Source organism: Halyomorpha halys, unplaced genomic scaffold, assembly GCF_000696795.3.
Source record: "Halyomorpha halys isolate HHAL.00 unplaced genomic scaffold, Hhal_1.1 Scaffold745.1, whole genome shotgun sequence".
Taxonomy (NCBI): Eukaryota; Metazoa; Arthropoda; class Insecta; order Hemiptera; family Pentatomidae; genus Halyomorpha; species Halyomorpha halys.
In genome coordinates this window covers 400073-419487 of record NW_027110150.1, presented here as the reverse complement: position 1 = coordinate 419487, position 19415 = coordinate 400073, and the positions used below count along the sequence as shown (strand labels likewise).

The window sequence follows — 19415 nt, the reverse complement described above, 5'->3', positions numbered from 1 at the left end:
AGAAAGTGTTTCAGCTTAATCAATTAATTCAAATCTAAAAGTAAACAAAAATATATGAAAAACAAATTAAAGTTCTTTATCTAGGGACATATTAAATCAACCCTCAACAACTATATTTCATTTTTGGTTTTATCTTTTAAATTTTTATTGTCAATTACGGTTGGGGTTGGTAACCTTCTTAATCGATGGTTACATTATGTGAATACATACATGTTGTTTCTTGCTTGATACCACTTTCTTTTCAAGTTAAAGGAAAATTCTTGAACTTAGCAGTTATTTACTTAAAAATTAGCATTACTTACAGTTTGATTATTTATTTTAGGGAGGAGATATGGTTATAGAATGTATCAATCAGAATGGTAATGAAGTTAAAGCATACAAATCCTGGAATATACCTAATCAGAAACAAAATAAACGTGTTGAAGTAAGTATGGCAAACTGCATATTAATTTTTGCCATTAAGTTGAATGAAACTCAAAGCACTCAATGATTATAATATTAATTATGTACTTAGAACTTTTGATTTATTGATGATATGTTGTTTTGAATTTTGTGGTGACATCAGTTCTTCAGTTCATGGGGAAAAATTTCCTCCTATCCTTATTTGAAATTCTCATTGTTTTCAAAGCACCAGTTTGATCTCCTAGCTGTTATTCAACATCCTGCGAAACTACAATATGATTCTCGATTAAGGCACAAGGTTAGCATGATCGACGTTCCTTAACTTTAATTACCTATTGACAGCACCTTAGCCAACTTAACCATCTTGACCTCTTAGTGATATTTTATTTATATTAAATGTATTGCTTTCATAAAACTTGTTATCTGCTTATTAAGATATAATAGGGGTATTCATGATGTTATGAAAGAAAAAATCCAAATATAATTAAATCTCGGTAATGTATAATTTGAAATTCATATAAAATTATACTGTTAGACAAAATTACTGCATCATTTTATTTATGTTACACTCATCCTATATTTACAGTTTTTTTTACTTCTAATGTGTATTAGAAGATTATAGCAATCAAGAGTGTAAGTATTGCTTAATTTAAATTTAAATAATCCATGGTTTATTTTTTTATGGTAATTTAACCATTTCAGTTGAAGTTAGTGTTTTGATGAAGATATCTTCATTTCCTCTCAAATTTGATCTTCTGTAAACATAACAACGTGTTTTGTAAAAACACTTCAGTGACTCTGAACAGAAAATTAGATAATTGCAATTCCTTAAAAACTCTTTGTGTATTAATGTACATAGCCAATGTGAGGTCCATGAAACAGCAATGTGTTAGACTTTATAATGTTTGAGCTGACAGATTCACACTATAGCAGGCTAAATCAAAAGTGAATAAGCTCCATTTGCCTTCTGGGAGACAGGTTTATTTGCATTTAGGCCTTAAGAGACCCACTGTAATCAGAAATCAACTCAAAAGACTAATAATATCAATTTCCATTTGGACAGTGGGGAAGAGGCTGACTAAAGAACTATTAAGTGACACATTATGAATGAAATTACATACCTCTTCTCCCCAAAGCCCGCAAAACCACCAGCTGCTAAGTTAATTTTAATTGAAATTTTATTGTTTATTATATTTGTGGAAATTGTACTTTTTCTTTTTTTAGGAATGTAATTAAATATTTAATAATATTTCCCATAAATAAATGTGTCATTAAAATGGTAATTAATTTGCTAAAATTCAATATTCAATTAAAGTGCTATAAATTGTTTAAACAAAGGAATTTTGAGGTAATATGTTAATTTTGTTCACCAGTTATATTAAATTTTAAAAATTAGCACCGTTTGCAATGAAATATTTCACAGCTTTCTTTATTTAAAAAAATACATTTCAATGTTTAATTCCTGTTCATAGGTATTCAGAATTCACATGGTGTAAATATATGATTTTCAGTGGTTATTTGATTAACAGTATTTTAATTTACTATATCTTAATTGTCTATTATCTTATATCTAAGGCAGTGATAGTTGATAACATTGGAGAAAGGGCTGATTTCAACCTAGGGCAGTTAATATTTATTTCTAGGTTGTCCCGAGAAATGTATCTTGACACTTCTACTCTGGTTAATACAAGGTGGCTATCTGAAGGTTACCACCAGAATAATTGGATTGGATAAAAGAGCCACTAGTATCAGTATCTTATATATGATTTGCCTTACAGGAACAAGTAGGAATATCAATGATTCATGGAAAATACATAGATGGCGATATTGATTGTAAACTTTCAGCAGAAGTGATGTCTGAAGTTGAAAATGTTAAATTTGATTTTGAAAAGAATCCTTACTACTTGCTACTAGCAGCTGGAAAAAGTTTAAAAGGTGAATATTTTAAGTAAATACATTCATATATATTTATATACTGTCTTTTGGTAGGTTCTCCAGACTTTGAAGATCTTCAGCCATGTAACTTGGTTATTTCAATAGACCTGGAATAAATAACCTGGAAGGACACTTATAGCTCAAGCTGTATCACCCAGCCTCAGTTTGCTGAGAAGCCTGATTTTATATTGTGGCAGCTGGTTTTGTTTTTTTTTCTACTTGAATTACAATAACAGTATTGAAAATTATACATTCCTTGGTTCAAACTGGGCTAAATTTATGGATTATGGCTTTTAGGCATTCTTACCTGATTGCATGAGTTCTATATGTACCTCCCTAATCCATGTTAATAATATTTGTTATAAACTCTATTTACCTGGGATAGATATTATCTCTTCAATAGAAAACTAATCCTTTGAAATTATAAATTAAATTGGTTTTCTTCTACAGTAAAATTCATAAGTGATTTATTTTAAAAAGAAGCACAATATTTTTAGGCCAAAGAAAATGATAATTATAACAAGTGCCATATACACATAGAAAGAGAGACAGATCTATTTTTCTGTTGGCCTTTGAATTTTTAAAAATAAAATTACCTCTTGAATATATTTTCTTTCATAAATTTTACTCCTAATTTAAATTAAATTTTATTTCAAGTATTTTATATTACAGAAAATAGTGTTGGTTTTCATGATGTTGCATATGATGTGACGAATAACAAACAGTTACTATCAGACCTTAGTCCTAAAAAAAATCATGACATCATCTATGATGGTTGTGAAACTGAAAAGAACTGTTTTGGGTACCCAGACAATTGCATAATAAATCAAAACTGTGAAGGGCTTGTGACAGTCAGTGTTCAAGGAACACGCTATATTTTTGAAATGAAAGGGAAGAGTGATGGCTATATTGCAACTGGTCTCTCTATAGATAATAAAATGGTAAATCATTAACAATTTGTTTATAATTTTTAAGAAATGAGATTTTTCCTTTTCTTTTTTTTTTTTAATTTATTACATATGTTGGTGTGTGTGTGTGTGTGTGTATGTGTGTGGGTGTGCATGTGTGTGCCTGTGTGTTTTTTTTACGAGGGTCGGTGGAAATCTTCAAAAGACACGGATAGGCCCGTACCTATCCGTGTGTGGGATTTTATCCACTAAAACCACCGCCCTACACCTGTTCATTCCTCTCCACGGGACCACTGCTAGACATTACTTCATGGAGGGAAATGGCTGAGTGCCGCCTCGCTTTCTTCACATGGTTTTCACGTTTCCATGTCCTGTCTTCTAGCCCTCTCTTTCTCTCTCAACCTCTTGAGGACGACTGTGGTGAATTTCTTCACTGTGTTCCAGTGCTGGACTGAGAGTAGTATATAGCTCATCACGTTTTCTGGTGTGATGCGTCCTCCACACACTCTCTCCAATTCACTTCTTTCTGCTACAAGACGAATACAAGTGAAAAACACGTGCTCCGTGGTTTCCTCGACAGTCTGACATCCAGGGCATTCTGCGGTGTTGTCCAGTTTGAAGCGGTACTGGTAGGCTCCAAAGCATCCATGTCCAGTCAACAATTGGGTTACGTAAAAATCCAGTGGTGGCCATAAAACGTGCCAGCACCATCATTTGCTTTCTTTTATGGCTTGTCGGAGGTTCCTTCTAGCTCTCTTGAACTCTTCTTGAAGCACAGGAAACTCAGGCAGACGTCTCGCTCGCTGGTAACGTCTTCTTGCTTGGTTGCAACACCAGCGAAGATCGTCAATAGTATCTGTCCATCAGTACACTGAGGAATGATGTTTGCCAGGCTTTGAACGGGTCATAGTTGCATCACAAGCCCCAGATATAAAAGAGGTCAGTATACGCGCCTATTCCTGGGCTGACCCTTTCAATTCACACTCGTCCTCTGGCATTAAAGTGAATGAAGCGCCATTGAAAGTGTTCCAGTGGTTCTCCATCGACAACTTTTCTTTCTTGTAGGCATATCCAGTGTAATCAATAGCCTGGTGATCACTGTTTGTATAAAATCCACAAACTTTCCAAGTTGCGATCCGTTGCAGGCGACCACTCGCAAACATAAATCGATGATAGATGATCTTCCTGCTCTAGTGAGCGTCGGGTTTGTTCAGGTGTTCATGAGGATCATATCATTTAGTTGTTCGAAAGCTTCCAGGAAACTTCACACCGCTGATTTGTTTTTCTACTTCCCCATTCCGCTCCCCATGTATTGAAATCACCAGCTATGATAGCTGGATTATGGCAACTAGCCTCTAAGACAATGTGATCCAACAAATTCGCAAAGTCTTTGATTGTGATGCTGGGGTAGGCGTAGCAGCTAAAGATGTACACGTTGTTGATCTTCGCCCATACAAAGCCGGAGTGCGATGTAGTATTCACTTTCTGAATAGGTTGGGAATTACAGGCCCAAATAGCAGCTTTACCACTGACATTGGATACCCACGAGTTGCCTTCCAGATTTTTATATTGTTCGTAGAGTATAGCAACTTCGATGTGCTGTTCCCGTACTTCAGAATGGTTCAAATTCAGTTGAAGTATTCTCATCTGGGGTGTTGTTGGGCTTGCATCATTGTTCTCAATGCTGTACGGAAAGCTGGACACTTACTACTTCCGCTGGAGTAGTCGGCATCTCCATTACCCGTACATAATGCACATTGAGGTTTCTGGTCACAATTACTAACTTTGTAACCTGCTTTACCACAGTTTCGACATAGGAAGGTCCTATCCTTTCCAACACAATTCTGGGCTATGTGCCCGTACTCCCAGCAATGGAAACACTTTGCAACTCGTAACTCTTTCGCGTATATGGCTAACAACAAGGCCTACTCAAACCTTTCCTTTAGCCATAACCTTCCTAGCTTGGAGAACCGGTTGTGAAATAACCGCTGTTTTTGTACCTCCATATGCTTGACGGATAGATTTCACTGCTGTGGTGGGCACTGAATCTTCACCCAGGAGAGGTTTTAAGGCCTCCACAACCTCCTCTTTTGTGGTGAGAGCATCCAAGTCTCGTAGCTCGAAAAAGGACACCTCCGTCCAAGTCCGCACTTCTGCCCCTTCGCCAAGCACACCCTCCATTGAGCTTTTTAGTGAAGCAAGAGATTGCTCTTTCTTTCGGTCCAATTGGAGTAAAAGGTCGCCTTTATTAATTTTCCGAACCTTTGTGATTGATGAAGCCATTTCCACCATCGCCGGATCTTCTCTCACCTTACGCAGGGCATCAGGACAAATCACGGCATCGGGCCTCGGAGGCTTGGGGCGAGGTTTCTTCCTTGATCTTTTTCGTACTTCCTGCCATTGCTCCTGCTGTGGTTCTCCACGTTGAGCTGCCGATCTCTGAGGGTGTTCTACGTTTTGGTCCACAACTAGTACATTGGGTTGGACGGTTTTCTTCATTTTCCTCCTTTTACCGCCCGCCAAAGAAGGTGTGGTAACTGTCCCCTCGGTTTTGACTGCAGTTTCAATAGGGAAGGCAGCTATTTCCAGCTTTTCGTACTATAGCTGAATTTCGCACGCAAAACTCCTTATCTTGCCATGCACATTGTTCTTGGTGCGGATGAAGGAGCGAAGCTGTTTAATCTTGCTCCCAAGATTCTGCATCACCTCTGTTGTGGTAAGTCTTGTGGCATTAGATGCTACAATGGCCAAGTCTCTCACCATTGCAGCACTGCGGTCATATGATGACGACACAAGGGAACCCTCTTTCGCATTCCCTATCGGCACCGGTACTGGGGTTCCGTGCCCCTGCACCGTAGCACAGTTAACCGTATCTTCCATACATTTTCATTCTATTTTCGCATTTTATACCTCCTGCCAGGTTTTAAAACAGCTGCCTCTAACCTGAGGAACAGACGCAGACCAGTACGCCGCCTATTCTAGGAACCGTCGCGTCTGGATTTGAATCTAGTTTTGGTCCACCCCGGGTATTTTATTTCTCCGGTTCCGCCACATCTGGTGAGAATCCCCCTATCCGCCACCTGGGGAGGCGCTCGATGGGAGACTAGCTACTCCACACGGGTACTCCACACATGTGTTTTTTTTTTGTTTTTTTTACGCGGGTCGGTGAAATCTTCAAAAGACACGGATAGGCCCGTACCTATCCGTGTGTGGGATTTTTACCCTCTAAAACCACCGCCCTACACCTGTTCATTCCTCTCCACGGGACCGCCGCTAGGCATTACTTCATTTAGGGAAATGGCTGGGTCCCGCCTCGCTTTCTCCGCATGGTTTTACGTTTCCATGCTACTGACGCCTTCTAGCCCTCTCTTCCTCTCTCAACCTCTTGAGGACTACTGTGGTGAATCTCTTCACTGCGTTCCAATGCTGGTCTGATAGTAGCATATAGCTCATCGCGTTCTCTGGTGTGACGTGTCCTCCACACACTCTCTCCAATTCACTTCTTTCTGCTGCAAAGCTAATGCAAGTGAAAAGCACGTGCTCCGCAGTTTCCTCGACAGTCTGAACACATGTATGTGTGTGTGTGTATGTGTGCATGTGTGTACACTTATTAATTTATAATTTCAAAACCAATCTTGGTTGATAAAACTCATGCTGAATGAATTTTCTTCTAGTAGTAAAGTTTATTGTGTAACTTTCACTACCAGATCTTCTCTAGCTCACTTAACTATAGAATTTCTAATTATAAAAGATATTTTTAGTGAATGTTTCTTGTAGAAAATTGAATTTTATATAGATGATTTTTTTCAACCCAACACCCCGTGAAGGTATAAATCACCTGTTGATGATTTTCAAGTGAACAGTACTGACAGTACTGTACAGTAACGTCGAAGAAAAATCACTTGAGCATTTAACTTTCCCTGAAAATTTATTATCATAATTTAAACATCCTCACTATGCCGAGGAGACTTCAATGCCTGTAAGGATAATGATGCCTCAGAAAATAAATCCATTAGTTCTGAACATAAATTCTTACAACTAATGCAATCCTCAAAGGATTTTATTTTTTGTATTTGTCTGATTTTCAGCATGTTTTGCATGAAAATCCTCAACAAAAATTGTTTCTTTTTTGGTGGTTTTTGCCATCAGGGTGTGAGATTTAAAAAATCACAATACAAAATCGTTTTATAATTGGATTCTCTAAGAGAACCCTTCATTGAAAATACATCTTTCATCTTGAACACTCTATATATATATGTATGTTTTATTAGTGCTAATATTATTTTTTCATTATTTGGTTGTGGTTCCATAATTGATTATCAATTATTTTGTCAACAAGTATTATATATTTTTAAAAACCAAAATGCTACTAGTTCATTTAATAGAACATCAAATTTTATGTTAATGCTAAAGAAACTAAAACTACTGTTTAACTTTATAAAACTGTATAAAGGTATAAAACTAATTATGTTGTAGTTAGTATTCTAGGCAAATTTCAACTGGCATTATATGACACAATATATTGTTATGATTGTTACTTAGTGTTATTTACATAATTTTTTGGTACTTGTTTTTCAAGTATCACATTTATAAGGCTTGAATGGAAACCCATCATTTTGAGCACATATAGATTCATTTTCAAGTTTATATTCATTATTTTTCACTTTTCATTAAAGTTTCTTTTTCCTACCTTGAATAACTAGTGTTAAAGTACAACAATTCCACATTAAAGTAGTCCTATTTGTGAATTTAGGATCTTTTGTATTGAACGTTGTGTACTTTCTTTAAATAAATTTCTTCTTACTAATCATCATAAACTATATTTTAGATTTTTATTCTTTTATCATCATGAATAAATATTATAAAGTCATTAGTTAATACTATCAAATAAAAATTGATAGGGTGATACTACAGTACTTATTTGATCTCACAAGGAGACTGCAAGGTCTTGGGGTCACAGATTTAGATCAAATTTTGTAGGATGGTAGATTTAGTTTCCCTGTTGATTAAGATATATAGTTATAAGACCCACTACTCAATAATGTTTTATATATTTGCAATTGAAGATGCAATTCACTCATTAAATTCAGTTCTGTAGCAAACAATTACACATAATGGATTTAATATAGCAGCAACAGATCGGTGTTCCTCATCGTTAGGAGCCGGGTTCGAGTCTGTGGTGGGTGAATAACTTTTTCTTTATTTTATATATGTTTTTACATATAAAGATACATAAGGAGTTTAAATAAATTGGAAATGAAATGTCTTTTATGACTAGAAACCTTATAAGAGTTTAATGGATCAGGTTGCTGCTATGCTAAACCCGTTACGTGTAATAGTTTGCTACAGAACTGAATTTAACTAGTGATTTGCATTTTCAATTGCAAGCATCTAAAAAATTATTGTGTAGTGACCCCTATAACCATATATCTTCATCAACAGGGAAACTAAATCTACCATCCTACAAAACTTGATCTAAATCCGTGACCCCAAGACCTTGCACTCTCCTTGTCAGATACACCAGGTTTTTTATAACATTTTTTTCTTTTTATTTATGTATTTCTTATGTGAACTAAAGAATCAGTTATAAAAATTAACTATTTAATTCTATTAGAGTCTCTTAATAATGAAAACAAATTAATTACATTTAGTACAGTAACGAAGAGGTTATGATGATATTTGGCATTGCCACATGCAGTTGTGGAACTGTAAAAGGCCCGCCTCTAGGGTAATGACAGGCATTATTAAGTTATTATAGTTCATACTATAAAAAGATATAAATTTATAGGCAGAATAGGTCCTTGTATATCTTATTAGTATTATCAATTGGTTATAACAGGCATTATCAATTGGTTATGACAAGCATTATCAACTTATTATAGTTCATAGTTTGATATTATAGTCGCAGCATTTCTCTTTACAAATTAATATATTGATTCTGCTTTTCTTCTAATACTATATCAATACTTTTAGTATTACATATAAACATATTGCTATTTTAGCAATTTACACACTATACTATTTTTCCCAATATTTCAATTTGTTCTCAACAATCTTAATAAAAATCACCAGTTAACTGTTGGATTTTCTAGGGTGGAGACAGTGTTATGGAATGTACTCATGAACCTGGAGATAAGATAAATGTTTACATGTCTTGGAATAAGCCTGGTGAAAAATCTAATACCAGAAGGAAAATAGTGAGTATTTCATAGATGAGTTTATATTAAGTGATTCTATCTTAGGTATAACCGTGAGCTGAAGGATCCTCAGCTCAGCACACAGTGATCTGTGTACATAGAATTCAGTCTGTCATTTTTAGATATAAGTTAGGTATAGGACTTCTTTTTATTTTTATTGAATAAGTGTGTGATATCAGCTGATACAGGTTTTATATATGTGTTTGTGGGGAGGGATTCTATCAAGAAGTAGCCCCTCCCTATTCATGAACCCTCCCCCACAGCCAGCGACCTCTGTAAGTGCCTTAAGATGGGGCTACACCTTATCCAGCAGCATCCGTCCGGTACATCCAACACGCCTGGTCCGCATCCGTCCAGTTTTCATCTCCAGTACGCAGCCTAGTCCAGCCCTCCTGGTCTCGTCCTGCTTCTTCGCTGTCATCTTCCATTAGTGGCACGTTGACCCCGGGTGGTCGAGCCCTTCCCCCAATGTAAAGTGCGTTGGTCTGACCACCTCCATCCACCCGTAGATGAATTCCCTGAAGAACAGGTAGTTCTCTTCCTCCAAGAGGGAAGTCTGACTCAGCAAAGATCCCGGTTTTTCTCGTCAACCTGGCACGGTGTCCTTCCATTGCAGTGCAGTCCAATACCACATGCTCTGCTGTTTCTGGGACCCCACACGTTGGGCACTGGTGGTCGATGTTCTTTCTGAAGCTTTGCAGCTTTCCCCGGAATCCCCCGTGTCCTGTCAGGATCTGCGAGACCTAATAGTCTAGGATGATTCATCCTGCTCTCAATCTTGAGTGGACAGTGGGGAAGAATTTCCTCAGTGCCACACCCTTTTCACTAGTCCGCCACCATCCATTCCACTCCTCTATTGACACTTCCCGCAGGAACTTCTTCCAAAGGTTCGGGGTCTCGCCGATCCTCTCCCGGAGTCCCTCCACTAGCACTCCCAGCCCCTGCCTCTGCACATCATACTTCATAGCATCCTCCTTGAGGATGAGGTCCAGGGGCATTGCTCTGGCCAGTACCTTCACTGCCTCATGCGACACCGTCCTATACACCTTTGTGACCCTCAGCAGAGCCAGTCGTTGCGTAGAGGCCAGTCTTCCCTTCTACATCCTCACGCACTCTCAGCTGTGCATCTGTTGTTCCCTTGCCACAGATCGAGCCGTATTACCGTGGCTGACTTGCAGCATTGAGGACTGGTCTGAGGCTGTGCACTACGGATCATCCCTGGGGTATGTATAGTCAATATACATCATCGCCGTTTCTTCCAGGGTGGTTGCCTGGGCCCCTCCAACTTTGATGGTAGCCATCATTTGTATTGGCTTCACCTTGCCCAGTGCTACCCTGTACGAGATGCCCCAGGGATTCTTCTCCGACTCCTCGACGATGAACTCATCCCAGGTCTTCTTCTGGTGATGCACGTCGTTTCGGTATACCCTATACCTATGCTTGCTTTCCTCTCGGAGTGCGGGCCCAGTCTACTATTCACTCAAGTGACGTTGAGGGTTGTATGGTTAGTGGAGGTGCGTGCACTACTCAACTTGCTATGGGGATTTCAGACAGAGGTGGCACCTCCTCGGATTCCACTTTCATGGGCCGACCCTCTGTCTTCTTCTGAATATGAGAGTACCTCTGAGGGTCACCATATACACGCTATAGGCAATCTGCATGCCCTGTGCCCTCAGGCTCTCGAGAATGGATACTGGGATTCTAAGAATAACGTAGAATCCTTTCTCCTAGATCTCCCTGTTCTGCACCCAGAGCCTCCTGTGGAGTACTTGCGGCAGTCTACTGCCAAGAAGAAATTCTGCCACCCTTGCAACCTTAAGGAGTTCCTTAGCATTTCCAGTGTGAAGGGTAATTCCTTCCCCAATGTCAATGCTGGGGATAATGGTGGGAAACCAATCTCTAGCAGATTGGTCAATACAAGTGAGGATGCATCCAGCCATCCTGTAACCGGCTCTGCCAAAATGTGGGTGAAACTCTCAAACATGTTTAGAGTGTCAAGGAGTTTAGTGACTTTCTCCTTTTAAATACTACACTGTGCCTTGGTAAGTTGGATTTGTGGATAGTTGCTTGGCACAATCACAACGTCAAACCCACCACTTACTTTGGCATAGCTCTTAGGCATGCCATCCATTCCCTTGGGTTTCGTCACAACAGCTTTAGAAGTTCCTGGGGAGTTGCTGATCCTCTCTCTGTCCCTGCATAGAGGTCTACCCTCTGGCCTCAGCCGCCCCAGCTACTGGTTTTGTGGAAAACCTGCAGTTCCAGCCACTGTGGCCAGCATTGTGGCAGCCCCTTCACAACAGCCAAGCCGCTGTGTTTTGATGCCTGCCCTCGAGGTGTAGCAGTCCCGACTGCCAGATCCATTGGGAACCTTGCAGCCTATGCCACCACACCCTGGGGTTGTCCCGTCACACTTAGGCGAGGTGTGCGTTGGAGCTTTCCCCACGTGTGCACACACCCGACTGCTGGCTTTGGAGGGGAGGCTTGCAGCCGCGGCAGCTGACCCACTGGATGGCCCTGCCACATGTAAGCTTCGCCTTTGCTCCAGCACCTGATCCCCAGGAACAGGAACTTCTGCTGCTAGCTCATTTTGGAACCTAGCAGTTTCAGTCACAGACCCCTGGGGTTGCACCATTGCCTCAGACGAAGCTGCTAATAGTCGGGCCTTCATCTTCCTTCTCATACATCTCCACTGGGTCTCGGAACAAGTTGGGACAGGCTGCAGTGCATCCTGAGATACAGTATCTGTGCCCATCCCCACGTCACCACCAATATCAGATTGGCTAGTGTTAGGAATCAATTAAGGATCTTGACTTATCTTGGTGAGATACACAGTGGGTTGGGCAACTATTTCAGCCTGAGCTGATGTCGCCGCAGTCTCTTCTGTCTTCTCCACCAGGACGTGTAGTCCTCTTATCTCCTCCCTCAGTGTTTTGTACATTGTACTGATGGAAGAATTCTCTATGATGTCCAGATTGATGTAATCGTCTGAGACATCTGAAATAAGAATTTCTGAGAAAGAAGAACCTTCCTCAGTTAGAAATTTGTTTGAGTTAGAATTTGTGGACATTCTGTTCCCGCGAGAATGGGGGTGCTTAAACTACATTGCAGGTACTACTCCCTATCCCTTAGGGCATTAAATACAATGGGGTGCGCCTGGTGCTCCAAGGTGGTTGATAGAAGACAGCATATTTTTAAATACCCTCTGCCATTTAGCCACTGCTCGAGCCTCTACCTAGCTTGGGTGTTTGTTACCAGACTCCTCGAGTACTGGGCCCTGCCTGTGTCATCCACAAGTCCCATCAGACTCCCCGGGGGGGCACTACATGGAGGTGACAGTAGGCGTTGGCAGGGATAGGGTTTAGAATTCACGAGCAGTGAGTAGGGTACTATCCCTCGGTCTTTACTTAAAGATTGACAGAGATTATCGCACCCGTCTCTCTCTCCAGTCCCGTCTTTATCCCCGCTCAGCTGCCCCCCAACTTACACCACTATTGACCACAACATAATCAGCAGCACATGCAAATGCGGTAGAATTGAAAAAAATTTGCTCAGCAACTTCACAGGACGTGCGGAAAGCAATTTCAGATTTAGAAAGGTTTATCAGAGAGAAGTGTGAGTTGAACCATTTTCTGAAGGGAGGTGACCGGGTTATAACCAGAATAGAAGCAAAGGTAGAGGAAGACCAACTGAATACTGGAAATGCGAACTTGTTGAAGGTGGCCTTTGTATGTAGGATCAAAAAGAGTATGTTGAAACAAATATAAGCAGAGGAAGAAACCCAATGGCCCTTAGTCAAGGAAAGACTGAAGAAAGCTTTTGGAGGGGAGAAGACATTCTTCAAATGTTAAGAGGTGAGAAAACTTCAACAGTCTAGTGGTCTATTATACTAGTCTGGATTCTCCTTGCCCAGTATAATCAATAACTGAAAAAATGAGGGAAAAAGAAAATGTCGAGGGGGTGAAGGAAAGAATGAGGTTCCTGGCTATGATCCTCAAAGTACAGTTGACCAAAGGGACTGGAAGAAAGGAAGGTATCGTGAGAGTGATCTTTTGTTGAGTACATTCAAGAAATGATCAATTTGAATGCAAGAGAAGAGGGATCCTGAATGGAAGTAGAAGAGACTGGATGGAAAAAGGTAACCTGCAGCTAGCCTAGAAGCAAAAGGATACCCTGGAAGAAATGGGAATACAAGGATAGTGGAAGAGAAAGAGGGGCAAAAGGAGACAAGAGGTCAGGCCAGCCCAATCCAAAGAATAACAGCCAACACTAAGACCGTAAGTGCCACGGATATGAAAGGACAAGACATTTAAAGACTCAGTGCCCACACACCAAGTGCTTTGAGTGCGGAACTCAGGGGTACATAACCAGGCAGTGGCCTTGCGTATACAGTAGAAGAGAGACAAACCAGTCAGTAGGTGGAGCCAATGGAGGTGAGCACACAAAGGATGAGGAGAAGGATTAACTTACAAGGGGCAGTTGATTCAGTGGGTTAGTCAACAGAAGCATCAGAATCATTGGAAACTGAGGAAGAAAGCAAAACCAGGAAATAGCAGTAGACAGAGGAGCAGATGGAGGCAGACAGTAGGAGAAAGGAGAACTCGAGAGGTGAGTTGAAGAGAGTATCAGCACGGGCGACCACACACTAGTGAGTCATACTGTAGTGAAGTTTCTTGTGAATAACTGGCAACTTAAACACCATTTTGTGAGTTGAGAGGCACTGGAGACTCTGAGTTGCAAGGGAGGACACTTAGGGTTGAGGTATGTAATTGCAAATTGATCAAACTGGGTGGCCCATGTAGGGTAAAGGAAGAAGTAGAAATGGAGTTGAGCGAATAGGGGGTTAGCGGTACTAGAATAAGGGTGCACTTAGTATGGAATATGCCCCGGGATTACCAGGCATGTGTTCCGTTAGGAAATGTAGGCATGAGGGTTAGGAACAAAGATGGAAAATTCAATATTAGAATGAGGGGAAAGACGTTTAACTATCAAAAACCTTTCAGAGACGAGAGAATGTGAATAGGAATGATAAGCAATGTGGAAGATGGGAGACAATCTTGCATGAATAAACAGATATTTTTTCAATGAAGGTAAGATACTGGGTGTGACAGGAATAACTGCGCTTGAGATACTGGTGAAACAAGAGAGGGTAATAATACACGAAGAAAGACGGTACTCACAGGTGTTGCGTTAACACATCAGGGAGAAGCTGGATAGTTTGAAGAGAAAGGGGATAATTATAGATAGCACATCACCATTCAATAGCCTATTTTGATATTAAAATAAAGTTGAAATAATACTTAACATATCAAGGCTTTCTGTTTTTCTTTGGAAGGCCTATTCTTTCTTTTTTGTTTTTTCTAACATAACTGTAATTTATATTTCAGATTCAAACTGGAATAAATATGATGAATTCAACTTTTATTGATGGTACAATTTACTGCCAATTTTCACGTGATGTAAACACAGTAATTGAAAATGAAACATTTGACCTTTCTAATGACAAATATTTTCTTTTATTAGCTGCAGGAAACTCTTTAAAAGGTAAAAATAGTTTTCACTTTTTAATAACTCTCTATTAACTATTGAACTTAAGAAAGAAAGTGTTAGGTATTCAATGAACACTTTTCCATAAGAATCCACTTTATTTATTATTAAGTAAACACACAAGTAACTCATTTGAAAGCATACTGTAACCTTCTACCAAAGTGGTACATAACAAACACCTCTCCCCTCAGAGAGAATTTAATTTAAGGTGAAATTATAATTAAATACAAGAATCAATAATCAAACAAGGTCAGGCTTGTCCATGCCAGGTACATCTGGCTCAGGCTCATCTGGGCCAGACAAGTCTCGCTCAGGCACTTCTGTCTCAGGCTCATCTGGCTGAGGGACATCTGACAGTGTTCCCTACCAGATGCTCTCTAGAGTAGTCAGATTCAAAGTCTCTCTTTTTTTATCAAATGGGGAGACTATGTCCAAAGCTGTACCAAGCCTTCTGCCGAACATCATCTCACCATGAGTCATCTTCGTTGCAGTTGATGGCGTTGTGTGTAACTTCAGCAGGAGTCTTTCAAAGTTTCACTTCCCAATCTCATTCACTCAGTTTCTAAAGGCTAAGCTTCACAGATTTGACCGTTTGTTCTGCCTAACCATTAGAGCTCAGGTTAAATGGTGCAGTTATGCACTTTATGCCATTTTTTTGTAAAAAGTCTTGCATCTCTTTTGATTTGAAAGGAGTCTCATTGTCTGACACAATATACTGAGGGAGTCCAAAAGTAGCAAAGAGTTTCCTTAACTCTGAGATTATGTGTCTTGAATCAGTCGATGAAACTCATCGCACTTCGGCCCATTTTGTTTTAGAATCTATGACGATTAAAAAATACTGTTTCTCAAAGGGCCCCGCAAAGTCCATGTGAAGTCTTGTCCAAGGTTGTTCTGGTACTTCCCAGTCAAGACTAGGAGTCCTTGGTGGGTTGTTTTTAATTTCTGGACATGAGTCACATGAGTTGATGAAGACTTCAATTTGGTTGTCTATGCCAGGCCACCAAACGTGAGATCTGGCCAAAGCTTTAGTAGCCACGATTCCCGGGTGTTTTCTATGAAGAAATTTTAACATGTTGTGTCTTAGGCTTGTGGGGAAGATTACCCCAGAGCAGGCAATTTTTGTGAATTGAAATTTCATTTCTTTTCAACCAAAAATTTTGAAATTGGTTTGATATCTTTGAGGACCAAGCTACTCTTAAACGACCAGCTATTCTTAATCCAGGCTGAATCTTGTTTTAAAATGGGATCCTTGATTGTGACCTCTGCCATCTCAGCCGCATTAATGGGACATCTAGTTATTCCTTCCTGCATCATTACAGAAACAGGTTCTTCTATAATTTAATTTTTAAGTGGCTACCTTGAAAGATGATCAACATTGCTATGCTGTGCAGCCGGTCGATATAGCAATTCATAATCATAAGAGTCTAGGATTTGATGATAGCGTTTTTGCTTCATGGAGACATCAGGCATCCCCTTATGTGGATAAAAATTCTCAAAAGTGGCTTATGATTCTTGTAAAGTAGGAATTTACGACCCAATAGGTATTGATGATAGGTTTTAACGGCATGGATGAGTACCAAAGCTTCTCAATCTAGTAGAGAATAATTTCTCTGGGTCTTGGTTAATGTATCTGAGCAGTAAGTTACAGAGTGCTCTTGCCCTTGCTCATCTAGGTGAGCCAGAATTCCTCTGACTCAATAAGGTGAAGCATCCGCGCTAACGATAATTGGTTTTCTGTCATCAAAATGTGTTAATATTGGAGCTTCTATTGATTTTTTTTTTTAAAGTTCTAAAGCTTGCTGATGTGCTTCAGAACACATCCATGACTTATTTTTGTTCAAGAGTCTATGTAAGGGTTCAGCAATGTCAGAGCGCTCAGGAATAAATTTGGCATAGAAGTTTATTCCACCCAAAAACACTTGAAGCTCTTCCTTGCTTCTTGGTGGAGGTATGGCAGATATTGCTTCTATCTTCTTCTTCAGAGGTTTTACTCCCATTTTGTCTATTCTATAACCCAAGAAATCCATTGACATGACACAGAAAACAGATTTATCGTAATTTATTCTAAGATTAGCGCTTTCCAAATGTTTGAGTACGTCTATAAGTGTGCTATCACACTCTTTGACTGATTGACCTTGAATTTGTATGTTATCCAGATAGATAAACACACCAGGTATCCCTTGAAGGCATTACTCAATGAATTTTTTAAAGATCCTGGGCGCAAGACTGAGCCCATCTGATAATCTGAGGACTTCAAATAACCCAATTGGAGTTCTAATAGTCAATAATTTAGCTGTATCTTCATCCACCTTGAGCTGCTTATATGCATCCTGAAGATCTATCTGTGAGAAAATAATACCTCCATTAAGAGTGGCTAGGGCTTCCGAATAATAGTCACTAGGCTCTAACAGTCTTTATTCACTCAATGGTTATGCTTGAGTGCTTGAACCAGTTTCTCCCTAAGAGATTAGATCCATCTTCTTCGTTTAATACAATAAGAGGAAGCATTCCAACATATGAGTCATACTTTCTCTGGACGTGGATCTGCCCTAGGATTTTTAAAGGTCGCTTTCGATACGCTAGCAAAGAAACAGAACACAGATCCCAGTTTGGCCCTATATCAGGCCATAGTTTTCTGTATGTCACTGTGTTAATTAAAGTTAAATGAACTCCATTATCTGCTTCAAATTTTACTTAAATTGAATTTACTTCTACTTTAGTAGAAAATTCCTGGAGTTTATTTCCATATTTAGTAATATGCAAAACATATTGAGGATCTTCCTCAACTAGGTAAGTATTATTTGGCTGCTGATTTTTAAAATTGTGTGCAATACCTTTTTTGTTTCTACAATTTGATTCTAAATGATCCTTTGTCTTACAGACCTTGCAAATGTGGTCTTCAGGTGCCAAGTGGTGGCCCTATTGCATCTATAATACTTCAGTTTCCGAGTCGTGTTAGAACTACTGCTTTTAACTTTATAAATAGTCTGTTCCTCACCTTTCAATAACTTTTTTTGTTTTTCAGTTGATTCCATGCTTGTTGCAATGGCAATTGCCCTATCCAATGACAAGCCAATGGTGTTTGTAGAGGAAACTGATTCCTCATGCCTACGACATTAATATCTTTGCATTTCTTCATCCCGAATTCCAGCAACAAATCTGTCAGGAAGCATTATTTCAAGAGGCAAGGGTTCACTGTCATTACCAAATTTACAGTACTAGGCAAGCTTCCTTAATTCTCTTATAAACTCTTGAAGAGACACCTTCCAACTGATCTCTTTTATGAAACCTTACCCGGCCTAATAACTCATTTATTAAAACCCCAAAATGCTTATTACATTTTTCAATAATTGCTTCATACTTCACGTCTTTGGGTGAGGAAGGTGAACACAAATATTTTACCGCCAAATAAGTGTGTTCTCCCAAACTCATCAATAAGGTGTATTTCTTCATCCTTTCTTCAGTTATATTGTTTATTTCAAGTTAAAACTCAAACCGTTCAATAAAGTCTTCCCATTTTCCATCAGGTTGAAATTCTGGAAGCTTCCCAATCGTGGTCATTTTGTTTACTGATGCTTACAAATTTAAGTTGATTTCAGAATCGTTTTCTGTCATCCTTCACGAGATGGTCAAAATGTTTATCTTCGTCACCATATGGTAGGTATTCAATGAACACTTTTCCATAAGAATCCACTTTATTTCTTATTAAGTAAACACACAAGTAACTCACTTGAAAACACACTGTAATCTTCTACCAAAGAGGTGCATAACAGAAAGAGTAATAAAATACTATCATTAAATAATAAGTTTTGAATCATGTTTAATAATTACTACTTATTTTGTTTATTGATGAACTGAGATGGTAGATAAGAACTATTAAAGATTCTTCTTTTAATCCCTCTCCTATAAAAATTGATTTGTTTATTTCTCACTATTTTTTTCTTAGTGTCACATGTTGAGTTTTATTTATGATGTACATTAATATATTTTCAAAAATTACAAATTATCTCTTCTGAATCACTTTTCCAAAAGTAATAATTGATGTGTTACATTTATTTTTTGTATAATTTTGACTGTACAATTTGGTTACAGGTTTAGGGAAAATAAAATAAAAAAGAATTTTTAGTTATTCTTCTTCTTTCTTTTATCTCTGTAGTACCACTTGGCATGAGGGTGAAGACCATTTAGCCCATCGGTTGCCCTGTGTTGTTCTTCTTGTCGGGGTTGTGTCTTGTCTTAGGCGATTTCTCCAGCCTGATATCTCTTTACAGAAGGCCCACGACAAGGCGTATTCATTGTAAGTTAGGAACGGCCGTGCCAGAGGATGAGCCCTGGACACTGACGCAGGTAGAGGAGGTCTAGGTGAGAGAGTCTTTAGTTTTTCTAGAGTTCAACAGTTCTAGTTGCCGAGATGAAGCGGACGGAC

At 39.1% G+C, this 19415-nt stretch overlaps 1 protein-coding gene across 2 annotated transcripts in view; it reads left to right on the top strand.

The window, feature by feature from the left end:
• Positions 1-322: 322 nt before the first annotated feature.
• The window catches only part of LOC106685801 (putative ferric-chelate reductase 1 homolog), a gene marked incomplete at its 5' end in the record, with an annotated part of 42523 nt that continues 23430 nt past the window's right edge, over positions 323-19415 (top strand). For both annotated transcript variants that reach the window (XM_014428726.3, XM_014428725.3), the window contains 5 exon segments: positions 323-424; positions 2181-2337; positions 3010-3278; positions 9338-9442; positions 14830-14986. In XM_014428726.3, the coding sequence (XP_014284212.1) occupies positions 323-424; positions 2181-2337; positions 3010-3278; positions 9338-9442; positions 14830-14986 (790 nt within the window).